This window comes from Rhineura floridana, chromosome 2 (genome assembly GCF_030035675.1).
Source record: "Rhineura floridana isolate rRhiFlo1 chromosome 2, rRhiFlo1.hap2, whole genome shotgun sequence".
In the NCBI taxonomy this organism is placed as follows: domain Eukaryota; kingdom Metazoa; phylum Chordata; class Lepidosauria; order Squamata; family Rhineuridae; genus Rhineura; species Rhineura floridana.
Window position 1 is genome coordinate 90,697,900 of NC_084481.1, and position 24,044 is coordinate 90,721,943.

At 41.5% G+C, this 24,044-nt stretch overlaps 1 protein-coding gene across 17 annotated transcripts in view; it reads right to left on the reverse strand.

Annotated features, from left to right (window-relative positions):
• The window catches only part of TNS1 (tensin 1), a 471,254-nt gene that overhangs the window by 193,987 nt on the left and 253,223 nt on the right, over positions 1-24,044 (reverse strand). The window contains exon 1 of one of the 17 annotated variants that reach the window (XM_061609251.1): positions 1,364-1,627. The exons of the other annotated variants lie outside the window; for them this stretch is intronic. Coding sequence (XP_061465235.1) covers positions 1,364-1,384 — 21 coding nt within the window. The 5' untranslated portion in view covers positions 1,385-1,627. Of the gene's footprint in view, positions 1-1,363; positions 1,628-24,044 lie in introns of those variants that run through there. 17 annotated transcript variants of the gene reach the window in all.

The window sequence follows — 24,044 nt, forward strand, 5'->3', positions numbered from 1 at the left end:
TGTCTTCACCATCATATGACACTGACCAATAAAAAGGATTTGAAATTAATAAAAATAAATTTGACACAGATTTCTGGGATGAATAATGAGGGAAATAAAATTTTCTAGGGTAGATTCTCTGTAGAAACATTAATAACACAGGAAAGAAGCAAAGTAAGAGGAACACCAGCAAACATACAAAAATATAATTCTCCATCTTTGGAGATGGCAGGTGTTGCCACCACTCACCATAAGCTCAGAGGCACATGTTACCAAATTCTTCCAAGCTACACAGCAAGTGGATTGGACTGTGAAAGACCAACCCAAATTGTGTTTACATTTTGACAAATTTGTAGGGCAGTCCAATATCTCAGAGAGTTCAGGTCTCCTGCTCCCATGGTGCATTCACTATAGCTGCCCAATTTCCCTGCTTTTTAAAGTTTGATAGAATATCTGTGGGCTATAGGTACGTTCTTAAACCGCAAAGTTTTTTGCCTATTAGTGAATATACATGGGCAATCAGTACTAATCGTACCAGCTGTTGTAGCTGAGTGTAATTACTACCCACCTACAACTTCCATACCTATGACTACCTCATGATAAGGTAATCAGCTGTAAACACAAAATAGTTAACCAGTGTGCAGCCCAATCCTATGCATGTTTACTGAGAAGTAGGTTCCACTAAGTTCAATGGGACTTACTCCCCAGCAAGTATGTTTAAAACTGCAACCTTACTTTCTTACTCCTGATTCAGATTGACTTCTAGTCTAAGGATGCTCCTGTGGATACTCCTCCTTGTACCTTAACACCAAAGATGATGTACAGGGAAAGCCACCTGAATAAGAAGGTACCATGTGGTCTAGGAGACTTCTGTGCAAATATTGTAGGTTGGTTGTGCAGACCCTGCTGCCATGCAGATAGAAAAGGAAAAGTCTGAGTGCAGCTTATATACAGTAGGGCCCCACATTACGGCGTTCTGCTGATGCGGTGCCTTTCATTTTCAATTTTAAAGGGTTTTTTTCCCCTTTTGCGACGTTTTGCGCCATTTTCGCATCATTTTTGCGTGACGCGGCCCATTAAAGTCAATGGGGTTCCGCTTTACGGCGGCGGTCCGGAACGGAACCCGCCATATAAGCGGGGCCCTACTGTAACACGGGAGGGTGGGAGGGCCCCATATGACTGCATCTTAATGCTTATTTCATTTGTCCCAACTTTCACCCATTCCACACCTGAATTCCACTTCCTGGCCCTCTTTCAAGTTTGTGCAGCAAATGCAAACACTGAGAACACTGAGTTTTCAAAAGCTGCAACTATACCCACACATGAACAGTCACTCTGACTCAAAGAGCACAACAGCAGTAACTACCTCATATTCTCCTAGTACCTTATAAAGCCCTGGAAGCATGCTGTCTCCCAGTAAGAGCTAGTGCAGGGCTGATAGAAAGCAGGCTGCATGTGGCTACCAGCACATCCCTCTGCCAAAGTGTCGTGCAGAGGCAGAGCACCACAGTGCTGAAGGATCATGCTATTACTCATCTGGCTTGGAAGTGCTGCCCATTCTCATCCATCAAGCTGCCCGTAACTCTTATGCTCCTTTGCTCTGTGCCATTCCTGGAAAGCCAATCTCAGCTCAGCTCCATTTGTTCTTGACCGCTGATTCCTTCCCTTATATAGCTTTTTCCCCTTTTAGTGTTGGGAGGGGAAGAAAAGAAATGCACGGGAAATAATTTTCCTTGAGAGGAGGGGGAGCGGTCACTGAATGATGCGATCACCTGACTATTTGAAGTTGTTCAGCTGGGAATGCTTTGGGAGTGAACACACAGCTGGACCAAGGCATGGTAACTGCTGCTTGTTTGTTGAGAAATGCTCATGTGGCGCCACAGGCATGTGATTCCTAACCCTGTACACAGCATTAGTGAAATCTGACATCTGTGTTTTCAAATGGGCACTGGCAACAGTGTAAAGAGAGACTTCAAAAACAAGGTCCTTGAAAGCCTGCCTTATGGTCCAACACTTGAAAAGAACGCACCCGTGTGAAAAGTTAACACATTGGCTTCGGGGTACATTGTCCCTGAGAAGGTGTGTCCCACTGAGACATCTCCCTCTCACATACAAACATAGAATCATAGTATAGTAGAGTTGGAAGGGGCCTACAAGGCCATCGAGTCCAACCCCCTGCTCAATGCAGGAATCCAAATCAAAGCATTCCCGACAGATGGCTGTCCAGCTGCCTCTTGAATGCCTCCAGTGTTGGAGAGTCCATGGATTAAACCAAAGGCTTGTTTAGTCCAGCAGTTTTGTTTCCCACAATGACCAATCAGATGCCTATGAGCATCCCACAAACAGGACATGAGGACATACACACACACTTAATGGTGGAAATCACTGTATGTTCCATTCCATTCTTCCATCAGCTGTTCAGGTGGGCATGTGGCTGATTTATAATGCGTGAAGTTACCCAACTGTGTTGTTACAATCAATAATTTCTTTAAATTATTTTTTGGACAAGGTTGCTTGGACAAGATGCCCATAGTACTGAATGCAATGGATATTAAGTGTGCATCTTAAGTATTTTAATCTTATTTGTTTCATGCATTCCTCTGAATTCCTTCCTTTTTTCTTTTTTAATACGGGCACTTTCAAATAGAGTTTTTTTAGTGTAAACGTATGGATGGATCTCTGACTCAGACTCTGATCCAAAAAGGAAGATCAGGAAATTAATCAGGCCTGCATAAGAGGCACAGCTCAAACTAGGACTTGCAGCAGGAGAAAATCTCATGCACCCCTGTATCTCCTTCTGCGCTACTACTTTTCATACTTTGGTTTGCTAGAATTGGGGATGCCCAGTAATGAAAGGAACCACCATCTAAGCTCAGCCTATGGAATACGAAGAGCTGTTCTGAGACATTCTGGAAGCAATCAATTTGTTATTCACTGCCTAACACAGAAGACAAACGCAGATGCACTTGTCATGTGCACTTGTATGGAGTAAACCAGGTGGTTTACTGCATACAAAGGTCATCACTGGTTGATTTCATCCCATATTCATAAAAGCAGTGTATGAACTGAACCTCAAGGTGCTCTGTGCAGATGGTACAAGAAGAAGTACCCAGCGTAGATCAGGTCACTCACACCACAACTATAAGGGCCTTCTTGTAGCAAAAGTATTGAGGTACAAGCGTATGCAAGAACACAATTTTCTACCCCCTTGCCCTTCGTTCTCTTCTCCCACATCCAACCTGTTCCCTCAGCTAAAGAGAGCATTCTCCTCTCTTGAGTCATCTCAGCTACTTTAATCTCCTCCTTCAACTAAAAGACTTTCCTAATCTAATTTCCCTCTCCCTGCTGCCATCTGACTCTCACCAGTTTATTCTCCTATTTGAAAAGCCTTGCCTCTCTGTGTAGATTGCAAGCCTTCTGAGCAGAAATTGTGACATTTCTGGGTTCTGTACAAGTGCTCAGCATGCTAGTGGCATTTTATGAATATTCAGTAGTCAAAGCTTCAGTTTTAGAGACAAGAAAGTGGGTTAACCAGCAGACCACCAAGAGAAAACATTCATGTAAAGAGAAATTTAAAAAATAGTGTTTCTAGATATGAGCCCTTCCTTCTGCTTCAGCCAGAGCTCAGTGAAAGAAGCAGAACAGCCTTGAGCAATGACCAGCTGAGCTTTGCGGTCGATGGGTGAAATAATACGCAGACAACAGCAGCTATGGTTGAATCAAGGGCCACTTTATTAAATTATAAACAAGAACGTTTAAAGCAACCTGCAGAGGTGAAACCTAAGTGCGGGAACTAACTATAGGCAAGCAGCTTGCCCTACAGCTCTCGGGCGACCAGCCCCTGCTGGGGCAAATGGCAAGCCCCCTTTTGCTTACCCCTTGCCCCGGCCACACCTTGTAGGTGAGTAGGGAGGCCTTCCCACGTCACCACCCCCCGGGGCCGTAGAACCCTCAGGTGGATGAGGTAAGTTGGCCCCAAAAGCAGTCCATATCCTGCCCTCGGGCCGTATAACCCTGAGAGACAGGCCTCCGGAACCACCAATCACCTTGAAAGGTGCCTAAGGGGGCCACCTAGCTGTCATTACCTATTTCCCCTCCCGCACTTTACCGAATCCGTGTCCAAAATATGTCCACGTTAATAATTTGATTTGAACCAAATTAGCCAAAACACAGCCTATTAATCACGACACCCTCTAACCCAGTTCCCTCCATCCCCCAAAGTGTGGAGCAGGCAAAAAACCTGCCCGCCAACAAGGGTGGGCAGGATAAAAATTCCTACTCAGCCCCGAAGCGACCATGGTCACACTGTAAAAGAGGGAGGGTGGGACGGGCGTCGCGAGCCAAGAAGAAGTTGGAGGGGGCTGAGCGGGCTTAGAGCTTCGCGCAGGTAAGCGAAGCTGCATATACAGGCAGATTACTTCAGTCTTCATGATGAATTAGGGAAAGTAGTGGGTGGGTGGGTGGATGAGTGGGAGATGTTTTATATGACCATTGCCCATAGTTCTCTCCTCTGCTTCAGGAAGCTCCTCTAGTTCGAACACAGTTGGCAGACATCCCAGTGCCTTGTGTCACAATGGATTGTTAGGCCCATTTCTGATGCAAATGCAACTCTTCCTTTTGGTATTTCTTCTACCAGATTCTTTAAATGTTCCTCCTGGAAATGTCATGTGACCATGGCAGATTAGAAGCTTAAACCAATGGGGACGGGGACCAGAGTAGAATAGTGTTAATACAAGGCAGTTCCTCTGCACAATGTATATGCTGAAAGTCATGAATGGCTTCTGAAGTTCATAACATGTTCATTCTTTGAAGTTAATAACATTCTTTCCCACAGTCCTTCTGCTCTGAAAGTCTGGATCACTGTAACAATTCTTTGGTAGCCCATCAATCTTTACTCACATCAAGCCTAGTTGCACTCTTTCTATTCGGTGTCTCTTGATACTAATGTGAACTTCCTTATCTTAACCACACTTCCATTTGCCTTTAATCAACAGCTTTACTACAGTTTCAATATCAGGCAGTAGTGTAGCAGCAAATTCAGAAGCTCAGAGTCCCTTCATAATAGTCACAGCCACGGCCCCACAGCCACCCCCCACAACCACACCCCCTTCCAAGATTATGCAACCTTCTAAATTTATAGAATAATCTGGACAAGCTTGAATGCTGTTTTCTGCTTCCCTATCACTGTCACCATTTGACTGCCCTTTCTCATTGCCAGAGATATTGCTTGAATTACTGAATTCATTGTCTACACATTTATCTCCTGATGCTACCAAATTGCTTGATGACATACATGGGATGCTGTGCTTAGGATTCACTGACTCTTCTTCTGCAATTACAGTATTCCCAAACTTCACAATTTGTGTTGGCTTTCTGAAGTAGGAACTAAAAGGTACTCCTTTCACTCTCATTGGCTCAATACAAACGACGAGGAAACAAGTTAAAAGACCCTTCTCAGTGGCTAACACTGAGACCCTTTCATGCTTATTGGCCCACAGGATGCTGGAGACATAGGGACCCTGCTGGAAAGTAAGGGGTCTAAGGCCCTCTAAGACCCTGGACGACTACATCCCTGATCTCAGGTCTCAATTTATTTATTTATTTATTTGATTTATATCCCACCCTTCCTCCCAGTAGAAGCCCAGGGCGGCAAACAAAAGCACTAAAAACACTCTAACACATCATAAAAGACTTTAAAATATATTAAAACAAAACATATTTTTTTTAAAAAGCATTAAAAACATATTTTTTTTAAAAAAAACTTTTAAAACATTAAAAAGCAATGCCGATATTTATTTCATTTGATTTATATCCCGCCCTTCCTCCCAGTAGGAGCTCAGGGCACAAACAAAAGCGCTAAAAGCACTCTAAGACATCGTAAAAACAGACTTTAAAATATATTACACAAAACACCTTTTTTTAAAAAAAGCTTTAATATATATATATATTTTTTTAAAAGGTTTAAAAACTTTAAAAAGCAATTCCAACACAGATGCAGACTGCGATAAGGTCTCTGCTTAAAAGGCTTGTTGAAAGAGGAAGGTCTTCAATAGGCGCTGAAAAGATAACACAGATGGTGCCTGTCTAACATTTAAGGGGAGGGAAATCCAAAGAGTTAAGTGCCACTACACTAACATTTCCTATGTTGTGCGGAACAGACCTCCTGATAAGATGGTATCTGTAGGAGGCCCTCACCTACAAAGCACAGTGATCAACTGGGTATATAAGGTGTAAGACGGTCTTTCAGGTATCCTGGTCCCAAGCTATATAGGGCTTTGTACACCAAAACCAGAATCTTGAACTTAGCCTGGTAGCTAAGAGATAGCCAGTGCAATTCTTTCAACAGCAGTGTGACGTCTTGGCAATAACCTGCCCCAGTGAGCAGTCTCGCTGCTGTATTTTGCACCAGCTGCAGCTTCCAAACCAACCTCAGGGCAATCCCACATAAAGCACATTACAGTAATCCAACCAGGAGGTTACCAGTGCATGGACAACAGTGGTCAGGCTATCCCAGTCCAGAAATGGCTGCAGCTGTCTTACCAGCTGAAGCTGGTAAAAGGCATACCTGGCCACTGAGGTCACCTGGGCCTCTAGCAACAAAGATGGATCCAGAAGTATGCCAAGACTATGGACATGGTCTTTCAGAGGGAGTACGACCTTATCCAAAGCAGGCAACTGACCAATTATCCGAACTCAGGAACCACCAACTCACAGCACCTCTGTCTTTTCAGATGTTACAGAGAAATAAAGCTGGGTATCATCAGCGTATTGCTGACATCTCGCCCCAAATCTCCTGATGACCGCTCTCAAGGGCTTCATATAGATGTTAAACAGTATGGGGGACAAGATGGTACCTGGCAGCATCCTACAACTGCAACACCTGCAATCAGCCCAAATAATAGAAAGAAGACATGTGCCGTGCTGATCTTGCTTTAGCAGGGAGGAAGCAACATTATTAAGACAGTTGACATAGTTCAGATAGTCACTTTAAATATGTCTGATTTACTTTGCAATTTTAGTATAGTTTCCTATAGGAAATCATTTTCTTTTGTTTCTATTTCTGTGAATATGTGAAGTACAGCAACACTTTGCAAAATTTACACTAAAAAAAAGTCCAAAAATAATTGTGGCATAATTTCACTGACTATTCTGCAAAATAGTCTCCAGTGGACCTCAGGAGTATCTCAGTTTGCACAAGATAAAACAGTGGGAGATGAAATATGTTCTAGCAAAATTCTAGGTGTGCTCTATGTTTTTAATTGATGATGCCAACCTTTCCTTAAGTGAAGTGGTTTAAAGAAAACATGCATCTTGGGCAAGCTAAGTTTGTTTTTTCCAACAGCTAGAGTCATTGCTGAAGTAGCAACATATTGTAGTCAGTCCAATGTTACATCAAACGGCAGTTTCAGATTCAACTGTTAATGCACCCAAAAGAGAAATAGAACATAACTTCCAATTTGAAACACAAAAGGCTGTCTTCACCATCATATGACATTGACCAATAAAAAGGCTTTGAAATTAATAAAATAAATTTGACACAGGTTTCTAGGATGAATAATGAGGGAAATAAACTTTTCTAGTTTAGATTCTCTGTAGAAATAGTAACACAGGAATGAAGCAAAGTAAGAAGAACACCAACAAACATACAAAAATACAATTCTCCATCTTTGGAGATGGCAGATGTTGCCACCACTCACCATATGCTCAGAGGCACATGTTACCAAATTCTTCCAAGCTACACAGCAAGTGGATTGGACTGTGAAAGACCAACCCAAACTGTGTTTGCATTTTGACAACTTTGTAGGGCAGTACAATATCTCAGAGAGGAGGTCAGGTCTCCTGCTCCCGTGGTGCATTCACTATAGCTGCCCAATTTCCTTGCTTTTTAAAGTTTGATAGAAATATCTGTGGGCTATAGGTACATTCTTAAACTGCAAGGTTTTTTGCCTATTAGTAAATTAGAAATAGGGGATGCTAAGGAATGAGGGCCAAACTCGACAAAAAGTAAATCACAAGAATGAATGTCACATATCTCTATGGGTTTTTCATTACTTCCTATATTACATTTTAGTAAACCACCCAGGGGGAGCAGGGGGAGCTCTAGTGACCTGTGGGGGGCGGGGGAAGTTCTGGTGACCCATTGGGGGGCAGGGGGAAGCTCTGGTGGCCCATTGATGGCAGGAGAAGGTCTGGCAACCCTTGGGGTGGGGTGATGCTCTGGTAACCCATGGGGGGGCAGGAGGAAGCTCTGGTGACCTGTGGAGGGGGCAGGGAGCTCTTGTGACAGCAGCCGAGGTTGGCAAGTGAAGCAAGCAGGGGTGGCAGCCCCTAGTATTTAAATAACAGCAGTAGTGGGTATGTGATTCAGAATGTGGCACACAAGGAGTTTTTAATCCTGTTCCCTGTGCCACAATCCTGATGAAAATTCCCTCCCTCAGAAAAAATACTGCTATTTGGGAACCTGGGTAAGAATCTCACCATTTGCACTAAATGATTCATACACTATGGAAGAATTGGTGCTTAGGCTCCTAGGCAATAAAAGTCAAGAAACAATATTAACAATTTAAAGCATAGCAGGTGCCCATAAAAGTACAATGAATTTGTGGTGTGCTGCAAGTGGCGGAACATAGACAGTATCTGTAGGATTCCTGAGAAACAGAATAAGCCAGATCCTCAAACCATTAGGGAAGGGGGAGGAGGTTACAGTGGTTTTTGGTTTTTTGTAGACCTGATTTTAAGAGAGACGAAAAAGGAGTTGATGGAAAACTGCCCCAGATGTTGCTCAGTGGTTGGTCCTTCAACCTAATGCATATCCTCAGGCTTTGCTTCCTTTCCCAGAGAGGAAGAAGGAGAGTTCTGCACAGTATGTTTCCTCCCTAGCTGGAAACTCTGGGAAATGCTGAAAAGCCTCCACTGGGAGAAAAAGGGGGGGGGTTAGTGACACAGCAAAACAAAAAAGCAATCTGATTAATTGCTCTGAGTTTAACAAATGCCATTTCTCTTCAAAATTCTAGATGCCTGGATTCTCCATTTCTCAGCAGGCAATTTTCTGTCTGCCCTGTCAGTTCTGCCTGTTTACAGATTCAGGGTGTTGACTGGCTCAGTTGCAAAGCATGGCAAAAATACTGTCTTGGAACAAAAAAGCACACAAAAGTTATCTTTGGGATGTGTGAATGTTATGACCTACAACTGCAAGAGCTGTCAACTCCCTCAAAAATAAATGTTCAGGGAGAATTTTTCATTTAATTAAAAAAAATGCTGGCTTTGCTGAGCACCATTACATTTATAAATGGTGAGCTCTCCAAAACTCTGCCTAATCTCCTTGGGATTGCGACCCACTGCTCTAATGCAATCCAGTGTCTCTGGGGCACAGGCAAAGGTTTAAGTCCGCAAAAGTATTTCTATAAAAACAGGGGCTTCCCTGTTCACTTGAATGTTGGGGATACAATCCCATTACACATAGGATGCATGCCACAGCACTGAAAAGCACCCTCTGTTTGCACAAGAGCTTTTAAAGCCCTATGGAGCTTCAGAAAAGAAATGGTTAGCTGCTGGATGATAGGCAATATTTGGCCTACTGGACAATTTTATCTGGCCCCACATCTTAATCTAAGTGAGGTGAAAGGTTTGCCCACTCATAGGTAGGGATGGAAAAATCAGTGTATTTCTGGTTCATGTCACTTTCGCATGTGTTCAGTCACAAGCCTGTTCCACCCAGTCTCCATATTAATCTGCAACTGCATGAGCATTCACATTTAAATAATTTTTTAAAATATTTTCTCTCAAAATGTACATTTTGACATTTTATTTTATTTTTAGCAGAGAACTGCAACAGAACATTCAGGAAGTGTGAAAGGCAGTGGATAACTAAATTGTGATCTGCACAAATAGTCCAGGAGGTTCGGGTCAGTCCATATCAAAATTACAAAGATCAAATTCATCAAACATCCCTCCTCTTTGTAAGAAAAACAACAGTTGCATGTGAGAGACATGATTCATGCTTTAATGCTGCATCTGGATCCATTTTAATCGGGGTTTTGGCATTGGGACTGCCTTGGTTGCCCTATATGATAACCTCTGTCAGTGGAAAGACTAGGAAGTGTGCCCCTAGTGATTCTCCTTGATTACTCAGTGGCTTCTGATGCTATCATCCATGGTATCCTTCTGGAGAAACTGTCTGCATTAGGGGTGGGTGGTACTGCTTTGAAGTAATTTTGCTCCTACCTGGATGGTCAGCTCTGAAAGGTGGTGCTGCAGAGGTACTATTCAACCTCATGGAGCCCACAATATGGGGTTACACTTACTTACTTACTTACTTACACACACAGCATGCTATTTAACTTCTGCATGAAGCTATCTGGAGTTCTGGAGTGTGCTATCATCAATATGCAGGTAACACACAGCTTTATTTCTCCTTTTCATTGTAATAAAATGTGATGGTGGTGGTGGATGTGCTGAGCCAGTATCTTGGCAATGGACAGGTAGAGAGCCAATAAACTGAAACTCAGTTCAGACTAAACAGGGACTCTGTTAGGAGGTGGCTCCACTGCCTGGAGAAGTGTTGTTCAATCAGTTCTGAAGGATCAGGCTCATCGCCTGGGGGATACTCCTGAATCCATTGCTACCACTGAAGGTACAAGCGGCTCTGTGGCATGGAATGCCTTCTATCAGCTTCAGCTAACTCAGCTATGTCCCTATCTGGATGTGGATAACCTAGCTTCAATGGTCTATGCTGTGATAGCAGTTATCAAACTATAAAGTTATGTGTTATATGTCAGACTGCTTTTGAAGGCTGTCCAAAAACTGAAGCTGGCGTAGAACTCAGCAGCCAGACTTTTAACAGGAACCATACAGTCTGAGCATAGTACACTGATTCTGATCCATCTGCACAGGCTTCCAATATGTTTCCAGGTCCAATTTAAAGTACTGGTTTTAACCTATAAAGCCTCACACAGATTGGGACCCCAGTACCTCATGGAATGCCTCCTTCAATGATTCTACCTGGACATTAACGTCATTGTAGGAGGCCTTTCTCTGAGTGGCCCTCAGGCAAAAGTTTGAAGTTTGGTGATGAAAGAGAAGACTTTTTCAGTCGTGGCCTCTGTTTATGGAATGCTTTCCCCAAAGAGAGTTGCCTGGCATCTACTTCAACATATTTTCAACAACAGACAAACAATTTTCCCCCCTAGGTATATCTTATCGGTATTGCTGGGGGGTATTATTTAGTTGGTTAATTTTATGATGATCTTGTTTATGTGGCTGGGAGGGGTAGAGTTTTGATTAACAAACTGAGATTTATAAGATCACTTATAAAAAAGATATAAAATGTAAAAACAAATATTTTTGTTTGTTTTATTATATGTTTCATATAAGGTGATTAATAAGTGACATAAATCATAATCATCTCCTCTCTTTGGATTGTATATGAAATTTTCCTGCTATGCCCAATGCATTTATTGTGAAGCATCGGTTTTATTTTGGAGGCAGATCATTGCGTGAGGAGACCAGTTTGATTGGCAAAATACATTTTTGTTTACCTAGACCATTGTGTGGAGAAGAAAGCAGCCCTCAACATAGAACTTGACCATTTCTACTTTAGATCACAGTAAACTTTTACAAAAGCAACAACTATGGACAGTCAAATATATAATGACAAGAGTATACTGTAATCTGGGGAAGCAGTCCAAGGAACAAAACTAATGTAACAAAATTCCAAATAAGAAGAGGCAATGGGATGTTGTTACATTTAATGTGCAGCTCCCTACACAACAAGCAAATCAAGCATCAGTTCCTCAGTCATGAAGAATCAGTTGTGTAGTCTCCAAAACCACCTCTTCTCTTAACAGATTGAGATGGGTAGTCTCCTCTGCCAACCTTTCCTAACCTTCTAAGAAACTCCAAGGAACCAAAGCATGAAAGTATGGAAATGAGCTGCCACAGAGACTACATCATCTATCCTCAGCATCTCTCATCAGATTGTCCATACGGCCCCAGTATATGTGCACCTTCACCATATTTTGATTAGTCAACTGATTCATGCTCATCGAAAGTATACCACTAAAGCTAAAAAAAAGATTTCATGAACATTCAATGTTCAACATTCAATATGTTGAAAATTTAGGATTTAAAGAGTGAGAGTACCCTTTTCCCAATTGATTTCTGTAGTTGTTAGAGCAGTTAGCACATCAATACCTGATGGAACACCTCTCCCGACATGAACCCACTCGTACACTATGCTCAACATCCAGGGCCCTCCTCCAGGTGCCTCCTCCGAGGAAAGCTGGTAGGCTGGCAACAAGGGAGAGGGCCTTCTCAGTGGTGGCCCCCAAATTATGGAATGATCCTTCTGACGAGGTGCGCCTGGCGCCAACACTGTTATCTTTTCGGCGCCAGGTCAAGACTTTCCTCTTCTCCCTGGCATTTTAGCATGTGTTTTTAAATTCATATATTTGTTTTTAATGTTTTTAATTGTTGTAAACTGCCCAGAGAGCTTCAGCTATGGGGCAGTATACAAATGCAATGAATGAATAAATAAATAAATAAAATCAGTGACATTTATCCTTTCTCATTCCTCTCCTAATGAACGTCATATTGAACATAAGTTTTAGTTTGACGTTCAATAGGAGAGGAACAGAAGAATGATTTGTGTTTTTATGATTAATTTGAATTTATCTAATCTATTGTATGCTTTTTAATTTTTATGTACACCACTTAGAAACTTTGGTAATTAAACAGTATACAAATAGCTTAAATAACATTAAAGAAAAATGATTTTGAACCCTGACCTGCAATAACTATTGTTTTAGCTTGTGACATCACCCATTTCTGAGGACTAACACAAAAAGAAACTCCAACAGATGAAGCCAATACCCCCCCCCATGAAATACCACACAAACCTGAAATAGCAAACGAAAAGCTTTTGTTTTTCATGCCTGGGTTATTTTCTTATCAAAAATAAGAATGTCTACACGAAATTCTCAAATGCAAGAGTTCATCTTCCTTTACTACCACCACTTCATTTCTGCTCCACAAGGAAACTAATTTGGCTTAAACAACCACCAATCTGAATCAACTGAAAGGCCTAACAACATCCATTCTATTTGTATGGGAATTCTAGCTTGGAGAATGGAAATGGCCACTTAACTGGTTAACACAACACAGTGCCTTTCAGGAATCCCTGGATGTCAGTGGAAGATACTTTGCATGAAATTATCTCCAGGATAGATGGGACCCACCTTTACAGCTTTCCTTCCTGACACACAAAATACAGTCCCATTGCCTCTTTTCCCCAACCTCTGAACATAAAATTACAGACACACCCAAGGCTAAAGCCAACACATTATTTGAGCCTTGAGAAAATGAATACAAGAGATGAGAGAATAAGATTTTTTTTAAAAAATTGAAAGATCACATAATATAATCCCTGCAGTATCATTCTGCTGAGTCTTCTTGTGGAAGAGCGGAGTACACGTCTCCGCTGGTGAAAAACAAACCTGTGTTCTGCAGTCTTCTCTGGTTCTTGATCAACAAGTTATATGTTTTTGGGATGCAAACCCAGATGATTAAGTCAAGGGAGCTCAGCTACAGGATGGAAGGGTGGAGTGTGGAAGTCAGTCAATCCATGAATATAATACCATAATCCATTAATTTACTCCCATCTCCCCGAAAACATATGAGCCACTTCATAAAAAATGCCTGTGTCATCATGCTATGACTGATGTCTATTTTCCCCTCCACAGACACAAATGCAGTTTTTAAAACTGTATTCTGTTACATGCCATGGAGCTGGGGGCCACATACATCTCAAAGGTAGACCATTTAATGTATTTTACTGAAAAAGAATCTAGGAATCCCTTTGCAACTACATCCTTTTGAGCAATATGTGAAAAAAATTGCTTCCTTTCGTCTGTCCTGAATCTACTGCCAGTCAGTTTCATTGCATTTCCTCAAGTCAAAGAAGAAATTTTAACTTCCCTGCATAATTTTACAAAAATGTTTTTTCTTAGTCTTTTCCCCTAAACTACAAAGATCCAAATGCCTTTCCTTACAGAAAGGTTGATTCAAGTCCTTGATCATTTTAGTTGCCCATTTCTACAACTTTTCTAACTCTAGGATATCCTTTTTGAGATGAGGCAACCCGAACTGTACATGGAGCTCCAAATGCAGTTGCACCATGATTTGTATATGAAGGCATTATTATACTGGCAACTTTATTTTCAATCCCTTTACTAATACTTCCTAACATAGATTCTGCCTTTTTCACAACCAAAAATGACTGAGTTGCTTGATGATCTCTCAGTGTTGCTAGGGAATTATAGTACAAGATGGGCATGCAGCTGAACATTGTCTTTAACAACTTCACAACACTCTTGTCTATAAGTCATGATGACTTGGCTACTGGGGAAAGTGTCCACAGTCCCATTGTCATCAGCTGACAGCTCCATCTTCAAACAAGTTCTGCTCTATCCCCTTATCCTCCTCATGCAGAAAAGGAACTGGAAGTGATGGTGTGGGTATTTGGTAGAAGGGAATTTGGGGGGCCAGATGGAAGGTTTTCATGATTCTAGCACTGGGACTGGGGACCCACACGCCCTAGAGTGGAGATACTACAGCTATCTACATAGAAAGATGGTTTCTCATTGAGATATCATAAGGGGTTCAAGGAATCAAATTCTGAACATGGTCCAAAAGCAGATCCTGCCTTCACAAGTACAAAAGCAGGACATCAGTTTGAAATATGCCTTGCTAGTAATAATGAATTGAGCACGAGTTTCCGAGTAAGAATGATTTAAACATGGCAGTCTGTAGCACAGAGAAGCTGGAAGAGTGCCAGTAGGTTTTCTGAACCCACCCTCAAAATGTGAAAGAGGGGGAACATTCCACTCCTACTTTCACTTTGCACCCACACACACACACAATATTGCACTGACACCCCAAACCAAACTGGAAGGCTCCTGTTGGCTTTCCACAGATATCCCTGACATTTGCCCCTAACATTTGTCTTCACTACAGCTGCCCAATGTTTCCATCAGTAGCATGTCACCATCTCTCACAATAAATTCCTTTGCAGAAGCTCAATAATATGCCTCTGCCTTATTTTTTTTCCATGCATGAGACATTTTCTTACAGCCTCAGATAATATTCTGTTTATACAACATGAGTACGGGATGTTTCTTTTGCATTAATTTTTTTTCCATCCAAGGATACAGTTTTCTCAGCTGTTTTTCTCACAGAAACACAGCTTGTACCTCCATTACTATCCTGACTTCTCAAATACTCAAACCCTTGAATTTACAATCCCACTCAGATGTACAGGAGAGACAGAATGGAATGCTGAACAATGGATCCCCAAGGAAGGAAGGATCCTCTGGATCAGGAAAGAAGACATATTGTCCAAACATTTAGGAGCTTCCTTGTATCTCTTTGTTACCAATCAGCTTCAAATCTACTTTGTGGTCAGGTTCACAGGCCTTTTTTATACCCAGCTTGGGGTATAGTCTGAGACACAGGGAACTGAAGTGGTTTGGCCTGAGTCGCAGGGTGAGTCAATGGTTTGGGATCATCAGAGGCTTCCCTTTCCTTCTGTAGAAACGCACATCCCTAGACAATACATTGGATAAACAATTAAAACAGGATGCTAGATGGATGAGAACTGCTCAGCTAAAATTAATCTAAGTCATTATCTAAGTCAGAGTTGTCAGCAGCCATTGCTAGCCATTTCAAGGTACAATGGGGACAAGTTTGGAAGTCTTGCATGGGTGGAAGGAAAGTCCTTCTATGAGATGCTTTTCCAGACATTCCCACCAACTATCAACCCTTTGCTATTGTCATGTAGTGTCACTGGAATGTAGTGTCATTATGGGCAGGGTGGTGGCAGCTGTCAATTGGCTTCTGCCAAGAAAAGCCCACTGCTGCTGCCACCACAGTTATATAGTTTTGACAGCAAAACTATATTTTTCTAAAGATGTACCAAAATATCCTGCCAGACTTTATTCAGCAATGGGACAAAAGATGTCCCTAAAGGTATGAAGGAGAAGGAAATTTCAGTGACATTTGGGAGGGGGCAGGGAGTTGATGCATACATTAACTTTATGAGGCAGTTGAGAAATTTTTTTCCTTCTTCTGCTAAGCCACGAGTGGGGAACCTTTGGCCCTCAAGATGTTGTTGAACTACAACTCCCATCAACCCTGGCCATGCTAGAGTCCAATAACATCCGGAGGGCCAAAGGTTCCCTACACATGTGCTAAACTTTCTCTTATCAGCACAAGACTTTGCAGCATCTCCACAGCCTCCTGGCTGGCTGTACGTCCTGAAATACCCATGGGAGGAGATGCCAGAAAGCCTTGCATGACTATGAGATGAGAGGCTTTTTAAAATAAAAGTTTGAAGGGAAAGGAAAGCCCCTTGGCTGCTTTGTAAAGTAAAGGTAAGCACCAATCACCAAACCCCCAAACATGCCAAAATCTAGTATAAAGAACCCTGGACAATCATTTTTCCTTGTTTGTTTTTTTTACTTATAATGAGGTTTTTCCTATGTAAATATAAAAAAACGAAGAACAGTAATATATGCCTTTTGTTAGTATATGATAGAATGTGCTATTCTCAGGCCCTCTATGTTTGTTCTCTTATTTAAGTTTCTATTACTTCTATTATTTCTTATACATATAGATAATGTAACATGTTTCTTAGGAATGAAAGATATATGGAAAAGTAGATATTTATAATATGTTGGAACACAAATGATAAAGTAATGTCCTTTTTTCTTTCTTGTGTTATAACTTACAATCTAGGGGGGAAAGTTTTCTTTTTTAATTTAATAAAAATGAATTTTTTAAAACTGCTGAAAATTTTACCACAGTTCTCCTATCCCTGAAAAAAACAGAAAAATTTGCCCACTTTTGCAGTATTTTTCTTTTCTCTTTTTGCAAAAAAAAAAGGGGGAGTCTATGGTATAAACCAGGGATGGGGAACTGTGACTTTCCAGATGTTGCTGAACTACAATTCCCATCTTCCCTGACCATTGGCCATGCTGGCTAGGGCTGATGGGAGTTGGAGTCCAACAACATATGGAGAGCCAGAAATTCCCCATCCCTGCTTTAAAATGGGGGGGGGGGAAGAGAGGAAGCCACTGCCACCACAGTAAGCAACCTCCTGAAACAATGTAAACAATTTTGCCACATCCCTGTACCCCCAAGTTTCAGAGGCCCCAAATCACCCCCACCCTCAAAATCACTGAAAGGAAGTCTTTAGTGTTTTTGGTCCATGCTTCTATTCTGCCATGCCTGGAAGACGAAACATAGTTGCCCCTCCAAGTCCTGTACCTGTATAACTAACATGCACTTCAGTACTCAGACTTCTGCTGTAACGTTTCAAGGGTTAACTGGAAAATCTGTTAGAAGAAATTGGGAGACGCAATCTAGTGTCTAGCAAAATGAGTTGAGGCAGGATTCTTTACACCAGAGTGATGCCTATCTCTCATTTTTAATTAATAAAGAATGTCTAGAGGTAAAAATGCCATGTCTATTTGATTACATTTATACTCTGCTCTTCCTCAGGCATGCTAAGAACACAGAGCATCTGGCATGTGGCTCCCAGGCAGGATTCCAGTCGCACAGCCTATAGAGCCAGACTGGTTTAGCTTTAGTAGCGGACGTACACGTTCAAGCTATTCACCTTGCTCACCTGCCCAACAATTCTGTATGTTAGAAAGCATGTCTAGTACTGACCTGAAGTTACCTGCCTACAACAACATTTCCCCATTGATGTCCTGGGCATGGGGTATTAATCATAATTCTAATATTGTGGGGGTTGCCTACAGTTATATCTACTAGTCTAGCAGTATTGGGATAAGGAAGGCAAAGACGGTCCCAAATTCTCTTGTAACTACTGTGTTTGGGCATCCAATCTTCACTGTATTCAGTAGCAGATGGTGGGGCAGAGTTGTTCACCTGGCTTCCAATGCCGTGCATCACTGCCAGCTACTGAGAGCGGGAAGGACAAGGCAGCAGGGAGCTTAGTGCAGTGCAGGCGCAGCAGCACAGCCAGCCTGATGTCTGCTGGTTGTGCCCACACCATGCCAAGCTCCCCACTATCCGGCCCCTTCCACTCTGAGAAACTGGCAGGTGAGCAATGCAGCCCCATCTGTGCTGTTTGTATTTAATTCCCAAACACTTATGCCTCTCATCGATATCTGTCTGTCATTTATTGGGGAGACAGGTTTCAAATGTTGTTGTATATGAGAAAAATAAACAAAAGGGAACAAACCAAAGAAGGTAAAACAGTAAGCTTTTGTTGACTGATGTAGAAAGTATCCAAGCTTTCAAATTTCACATAATTCCTTCAGCAGCACTACCGGAAACATTTGCAAGCAAAGAGAAAGGTGTGTATGTATGAGTGAGTGAGTGAGTGAGTGAGTGAGTGAGTGAGTGAGTGAGTGAGAGACAGAGAGACAGAGAGACAGAGAATGTGGTTGCGTATGTATGTATACACTCACACATTGGAATATAAATGAATGAAAAGCGTATTTTTTATTTTCATGTTTATATTCTAGCATTTTCTATATATTCCTGAAAGGCTTTTCCATTTCCATTCTGCCTTCTGAAGAGTTCTGAGAACATCTGGAAGCTTGCATACAGCTACATACAACCTAAATTGACCCAAGGGGAAATATAACTTTGCCTATTTTGTATCTTAAGAATATAAGACAACCTTTGCTGGATCAGACCAAAACCATATCTAGTCAAATATTCTGTAAATTTGCCTCAGGACACACACACACACACAGAGGGAGCATCTGCCCAAAACGTGGACCTGCTCTTACCCTACTGCTTAGCAGCTTTATTTTGGTGATAGCCATGATCCATTCAAGCTGATTTAGATGGAATCTGACCTGAAAGTGACCTCTAAAAGCTGGATTCTTTCCAGGTTAGGTTCCCGACTACTGGTGGGGAATATGTTTCTGTGGAAGGAAAGTGAGTGGGCTTGTTTGAATTTAGACCTTAGTGAGGTGACATGGAAGAAGATGTTTAATGCAACATTGGCAACAATTTGGTCACAGAGAGCTTTGCCTCTTTGGTTATAGTGGTAGAGCCTTTGCATCTAAACACAAAGTCTTTGCTGCTCAGGGAGATAAGCCACACTCTGCAGAGTTAATACAAAACAACATATAGCCATATGGTTGTCTCATCTGCATACTGAAATGAAAGATTAAAAATGGTTGGCGCAGGCATTAGGGCCATATGACTGCAGATAGCAATCTCAGAGACCATCACAGGACCATACAGTGCAAGATCATCAGTTTTCTGCACACTCTGATAAGCCCACAATCTGGTGCTCAGCAGAAGAGATGACTTGATTCTTATGTGTCATAGAGGGGACATAAGGAGGAACTGTGAACATTAACATTATCTCCAAGAGATAGAACATTATCAGGAAGTTACACCGCTGAATACGAATGCAAGCATTTTATCCTAGTTTAGAACAAACTATTTTCGAACAAAAAAATAAAAATAAAATGTTTCATTTCGGCTACAATCATTATTAAGAAAAGGACAGAAGATGCTTCCACACTGGCCCTTTCTCTGGAGTTGCTATCTTTTGTTCATTCACTTTTTAAATAAGGAATCCATACAATTACACTGTTAAATCATTACATTCAAGTTGTTTTTTAAAATCTGATTTGTTGGTTTGTTTGTTTGGCCTTCAAATGCATTTAAAGGAAGAGCTTGTCCAGTGTGGACAGGCAAACTACTATTAGGGCTTTTAAGGGATACTGCTCATTCAAGTTCAAGTCTAATAAAGGTTTGTTCTAATGCTAATTGAAAGCTTCCTGTTTGCAGTTTTAACCAGTTTTATTGCTTCCTTGGTCAGCACCATTGACGGATTAATGATGTATTGTCAGTTATTTAGACAACTTTTGTCCTCTGTGTGTGGGAGGATATCAAAATACTAGTTTCTTTACTGTTTCCTCCATCTTTTTCCCACTATAGAGAAACAATCCTATTTTAGTATCAAGACAAGAGACAGATTTTAAAAATAATGGAAATAAATGAGAAATTTATACACACCCAGCCGGCGACAAAAGGGCAATTCAGCACCAGTTCAACTAGACATACTGACCAAGGAAGTAATAAAAAGACTGAACCTGAAAACAAGAATCTTTCAATTAGCATTAGAACAAAGCTTTATTAGACTTGAACTTACTTGTGAGTAGATATTACAGGAGGATGTTATATAGAGAGAAGAGCATTGCTAGTTAAAATAGCACTAAATTAGCTGCTGTGTAGAACATCTATTTTAATTCTGCTTCCAGCTAACTGTGGAAAAGCAATGCCTCAGCAGCAATAAAAGGGCTCTAGAATGGAAGCAACCAGAGTTGCAAAGAGTGATGAGCCATGGGGATGCAATGCTTTAGAGCAGTGATTTTCAAAATCTTCAAACTGAAGCCCAGGGGTCCTTGGAAGATTATCAGATCAGCAGTGGTAGATGTGCTTGCCTGAGATAGACTGTTTGGCTAGCAATGCAGGGTTACAAAGCTGTCTTATGATGAGCTAGAACATTGATCCATCTAGCTCAGCACTGTCTACACTGACTGGCAGGAGCTCTCCAGGATTTCAAGCAGGAAGCCGTCCCAACCCTGAAGATGCTTCAAGTGACCTTAGCCTACATGCAAGGGATCCTTGACAAAAGGCTCCTTGAGCTACTACAAGAAATGAAGCTGTACTGAAAGAACCTCACAGAGATCCACCTAACTTCTCCCAAAAGGCTCTGAAGTGACAACTTTAATGTGGAGATGGATGCCTTCCTAGGGAGAAAAAAGTATTTTAGTAAAAGGCAGAATTAAACATATTCAGCTTGCTTCTGTAGGTGCTATGCAGCACAAAACATGCATTCCAACCAAGAATGCTACTCCCTAGGAATCTTCCCGTCTTCATTTTTTCCCCCAAAAAGGGAAATTTCTAGCTTTTATAATGTTGCAGGAAAAGTCTGAAAATGTGCACAGGCTATGGAAAGGGAGCTGTGCAATGAGCTTCCAGCGACACAGGGGGTGGGATGTTCTGTTCTTGGCACAGGTCTCCCATTCCTCACCTCGGCTTCTAGCCCTTGGCCCTGGAACCATCTGTTTTCCACCTTTGCCCATTTCCACCATCCTTCATTGGTCTTTTATTACACCCAATCTTGCCAAAATATTCCAGCAAGAAATACCAAATGAAAAAAGGGACAACCAACCAACACATATTACTGGGTGCTAGATTAATGCCAAATAGAAATAAAGGCCACACCGATTAACAAACCTAGAATTAACTCATACACACCACACACACACACAGCCTGGGCTCTCTTCATATGATTTCTATGACCTACCATCAGCTGATCAATTAATCCACCCAAACTGTAGCTAAATCAATTTTACTGTAATAGCATCTATATCAGGGGTTTGGACAGGAACGCACATTTCAAATTTTGAGAGAGTGCGGGGGGCACTAGTCACAAAACGGTTGCCATGGGGGCATGGCATGACACAAAATTAGAGAGTAGCCATAGTGAACCTTTTCCCATAATTGCATTCCCATACTAGAAAAGGTTTGACCTCAGAATTCACTCATTGGCTAAAAACATTGAAAGGCAGGAGCAGCCAGACTGGCTCATTTAACATAAATAGCTTAGCACAGTACCTGCACATTTTACTTTATAGTTTTCTTTCTAGTGTTAGAGACTTACTTTTAAAAAAAGAGTAATTAAAGCTCAGATTCTGGGCTACCTGCTGGGGGCACCACTGAAGACCTTCAAGGGTGCCATGGAGGCGACAGGTTGGTGACCCCTGATCTATATTATCAAAGACTAACACTTTGTTAGTAAACCCAAAAATATCCTGCAGTGGGGCATTGCCATAGTTAATGCATTGTATTTTGGAACTATAAATCCACTGCATTCCTTTGAATTCAAATATGTGCCTTATAAGAGGACAAGAAATACAAGAAAGCCCAATGATCCCACTGGCATCCACAATCATACATCTATCAGATCTCTCCCACCTTCTTTCCCAAGGATTCCATTCCCATCTGGCTCTAACTTGTCCTGCCATGGAATCCCAGCTCCTTTCTGGACAGCTATGTCTTCATTTATTTAAAAACTTGGATCACTGATAAAATATTAGTAGCACTTGAAACATTGTAATCTGAATTTAAGAAATACCATTACAAATGGCATCAGGAAGTCTCATATTTATAGCCTGGTGTTTGTTCCAGATCAGATTTAAAGAGATTATAAGCAAAAGCAAAAATGTTTCTGTTTTTCCTTTCTTTCTTGTATTACTATTCTTACTATCTGCTAGGCCAATCCTACTCATTAGTCCACCCTTCCTGGAATCTAAGTTCAAGCAAGGGTCTTTCTGGCTCACATCTTCACTGCCAGGAAGAGGATTCTACTTAGTTGACAATTCTGTGTCCATAAAGCAGCAGTACCCCACAGCCAGGTTGGTGTGTTGATTCTGCAGGGTTAAAAATGAAGGAAGATTTCTCTTTAAGGACCAAGCTAGGTGAGATGATGATGATCTGTGATTTGATCTCCCATCTCTTTAAAAGTTTACAAAAACAAACACACACTGGGGATATTTGAATCAAGACCATGACACTGAGGGAGGCCTAGTTTAACCCTAACCCCCCCCCCCACACACACACAGAGTGCTATCAATGAAAAAAAACTGCCTCAAAATTACTTGCTTCTTTAGGAAAAACGTAGGGTGCTTCCACACTGGAAAGTGTGGAACAACACTTGCTTGATGAAACATCACCTGAACTCCTTGCAAACAAATTAGAATGAATGTTCAATAAATAGCTAACATCACATGAACTCATTGCAAACAAATCAGGATGAATGCTCAACAAACAGGTCATCTGGAAGTTACCTCATTTGGGTCAGAAGATGTCATTACTGTCAGAACCACCCTTCATTTTATAGCCTTTAAAAACAACCCAATAGCTATAAATCTTGCCCAGCAGCTGTCAGAACATTGCCTGTTTTGTGCTTGTAGAGTGGGAGGCAGGATAACAAAACTCTTGAATACTTCCTAGAAACGTTCATTGCTGTGCGCTTTTGAGCAAGGCGGCAGGCAAGTGACAGCTTCCTACTTATTGTTGTTTGCATAAAGGGAAGATTTTTATTTGCAGCTGGGACTTTCAGTTTGCTCTGTTGGCTCCCTGGCCTAAAAAGGCAAAGTTTACAAAGCATCTCTTTGGGACTCATAGAGGGTGATGTTGAAAATTGGCTCAAAACCATCAGCTTCGAAGTCTGCAGATGATCTCCTGACCCAAAACCTGAAATTTTGCCTTGACTTTGTATCTAAATCCACTCTCCCATAGAACCCTGTCCTGTGTGATCCTATGCTTACACATATGCAACAACACTTGTATGCTTCTAGAGGACATCACAGTTACTATAAGGAACATCTAGACAGGGCCAGACCAATGATCCATACAGCCCAATATTCTGCCTCCAACATTAGGTGGAAAGAAAGAGAAGAATTGACATTCACCACCTGCAAATTGCTTGCAGCAACCCTTTTTTTAAAAAAAGTTATTAAATTAGAAAGAGTATTTTGCAGCTATGTGATTTTATATTTAGAGCATGCGCTACTGCTGAGTGTGTGTGTATGACCTGATCTTCCAGAGTTCTAAATTGTACAAACAGCCCACATCAATGGAATGCACTCCCTGCTTGCAGAAGTTCAGCCCTAACATGTGGAGAGTTATGGGAGTGGCAATGGCGATGCAATGGAAAGGGTGGGGCCAAAAAACACATCCACACACTTGCTATAACATTTTGAGAGGGACGCCTGAACAGGACTTGTGTATGCACACCCTCGCATGCCTGTGCTCCCATATTCATATTTATGCCTTATGGTAAAAAAAAAAATTGGTTAACCAATAAACCAAACAGACTGACTGACATTTATACACATATTTAGGTTTAATAGCTGACCTATTCATAAAACTTGGGGCAATTTACATAAATATTTACATGGCAGTGGAGGTGGGGGGAGAGAAAACTCATTTCTTGCCCGTCA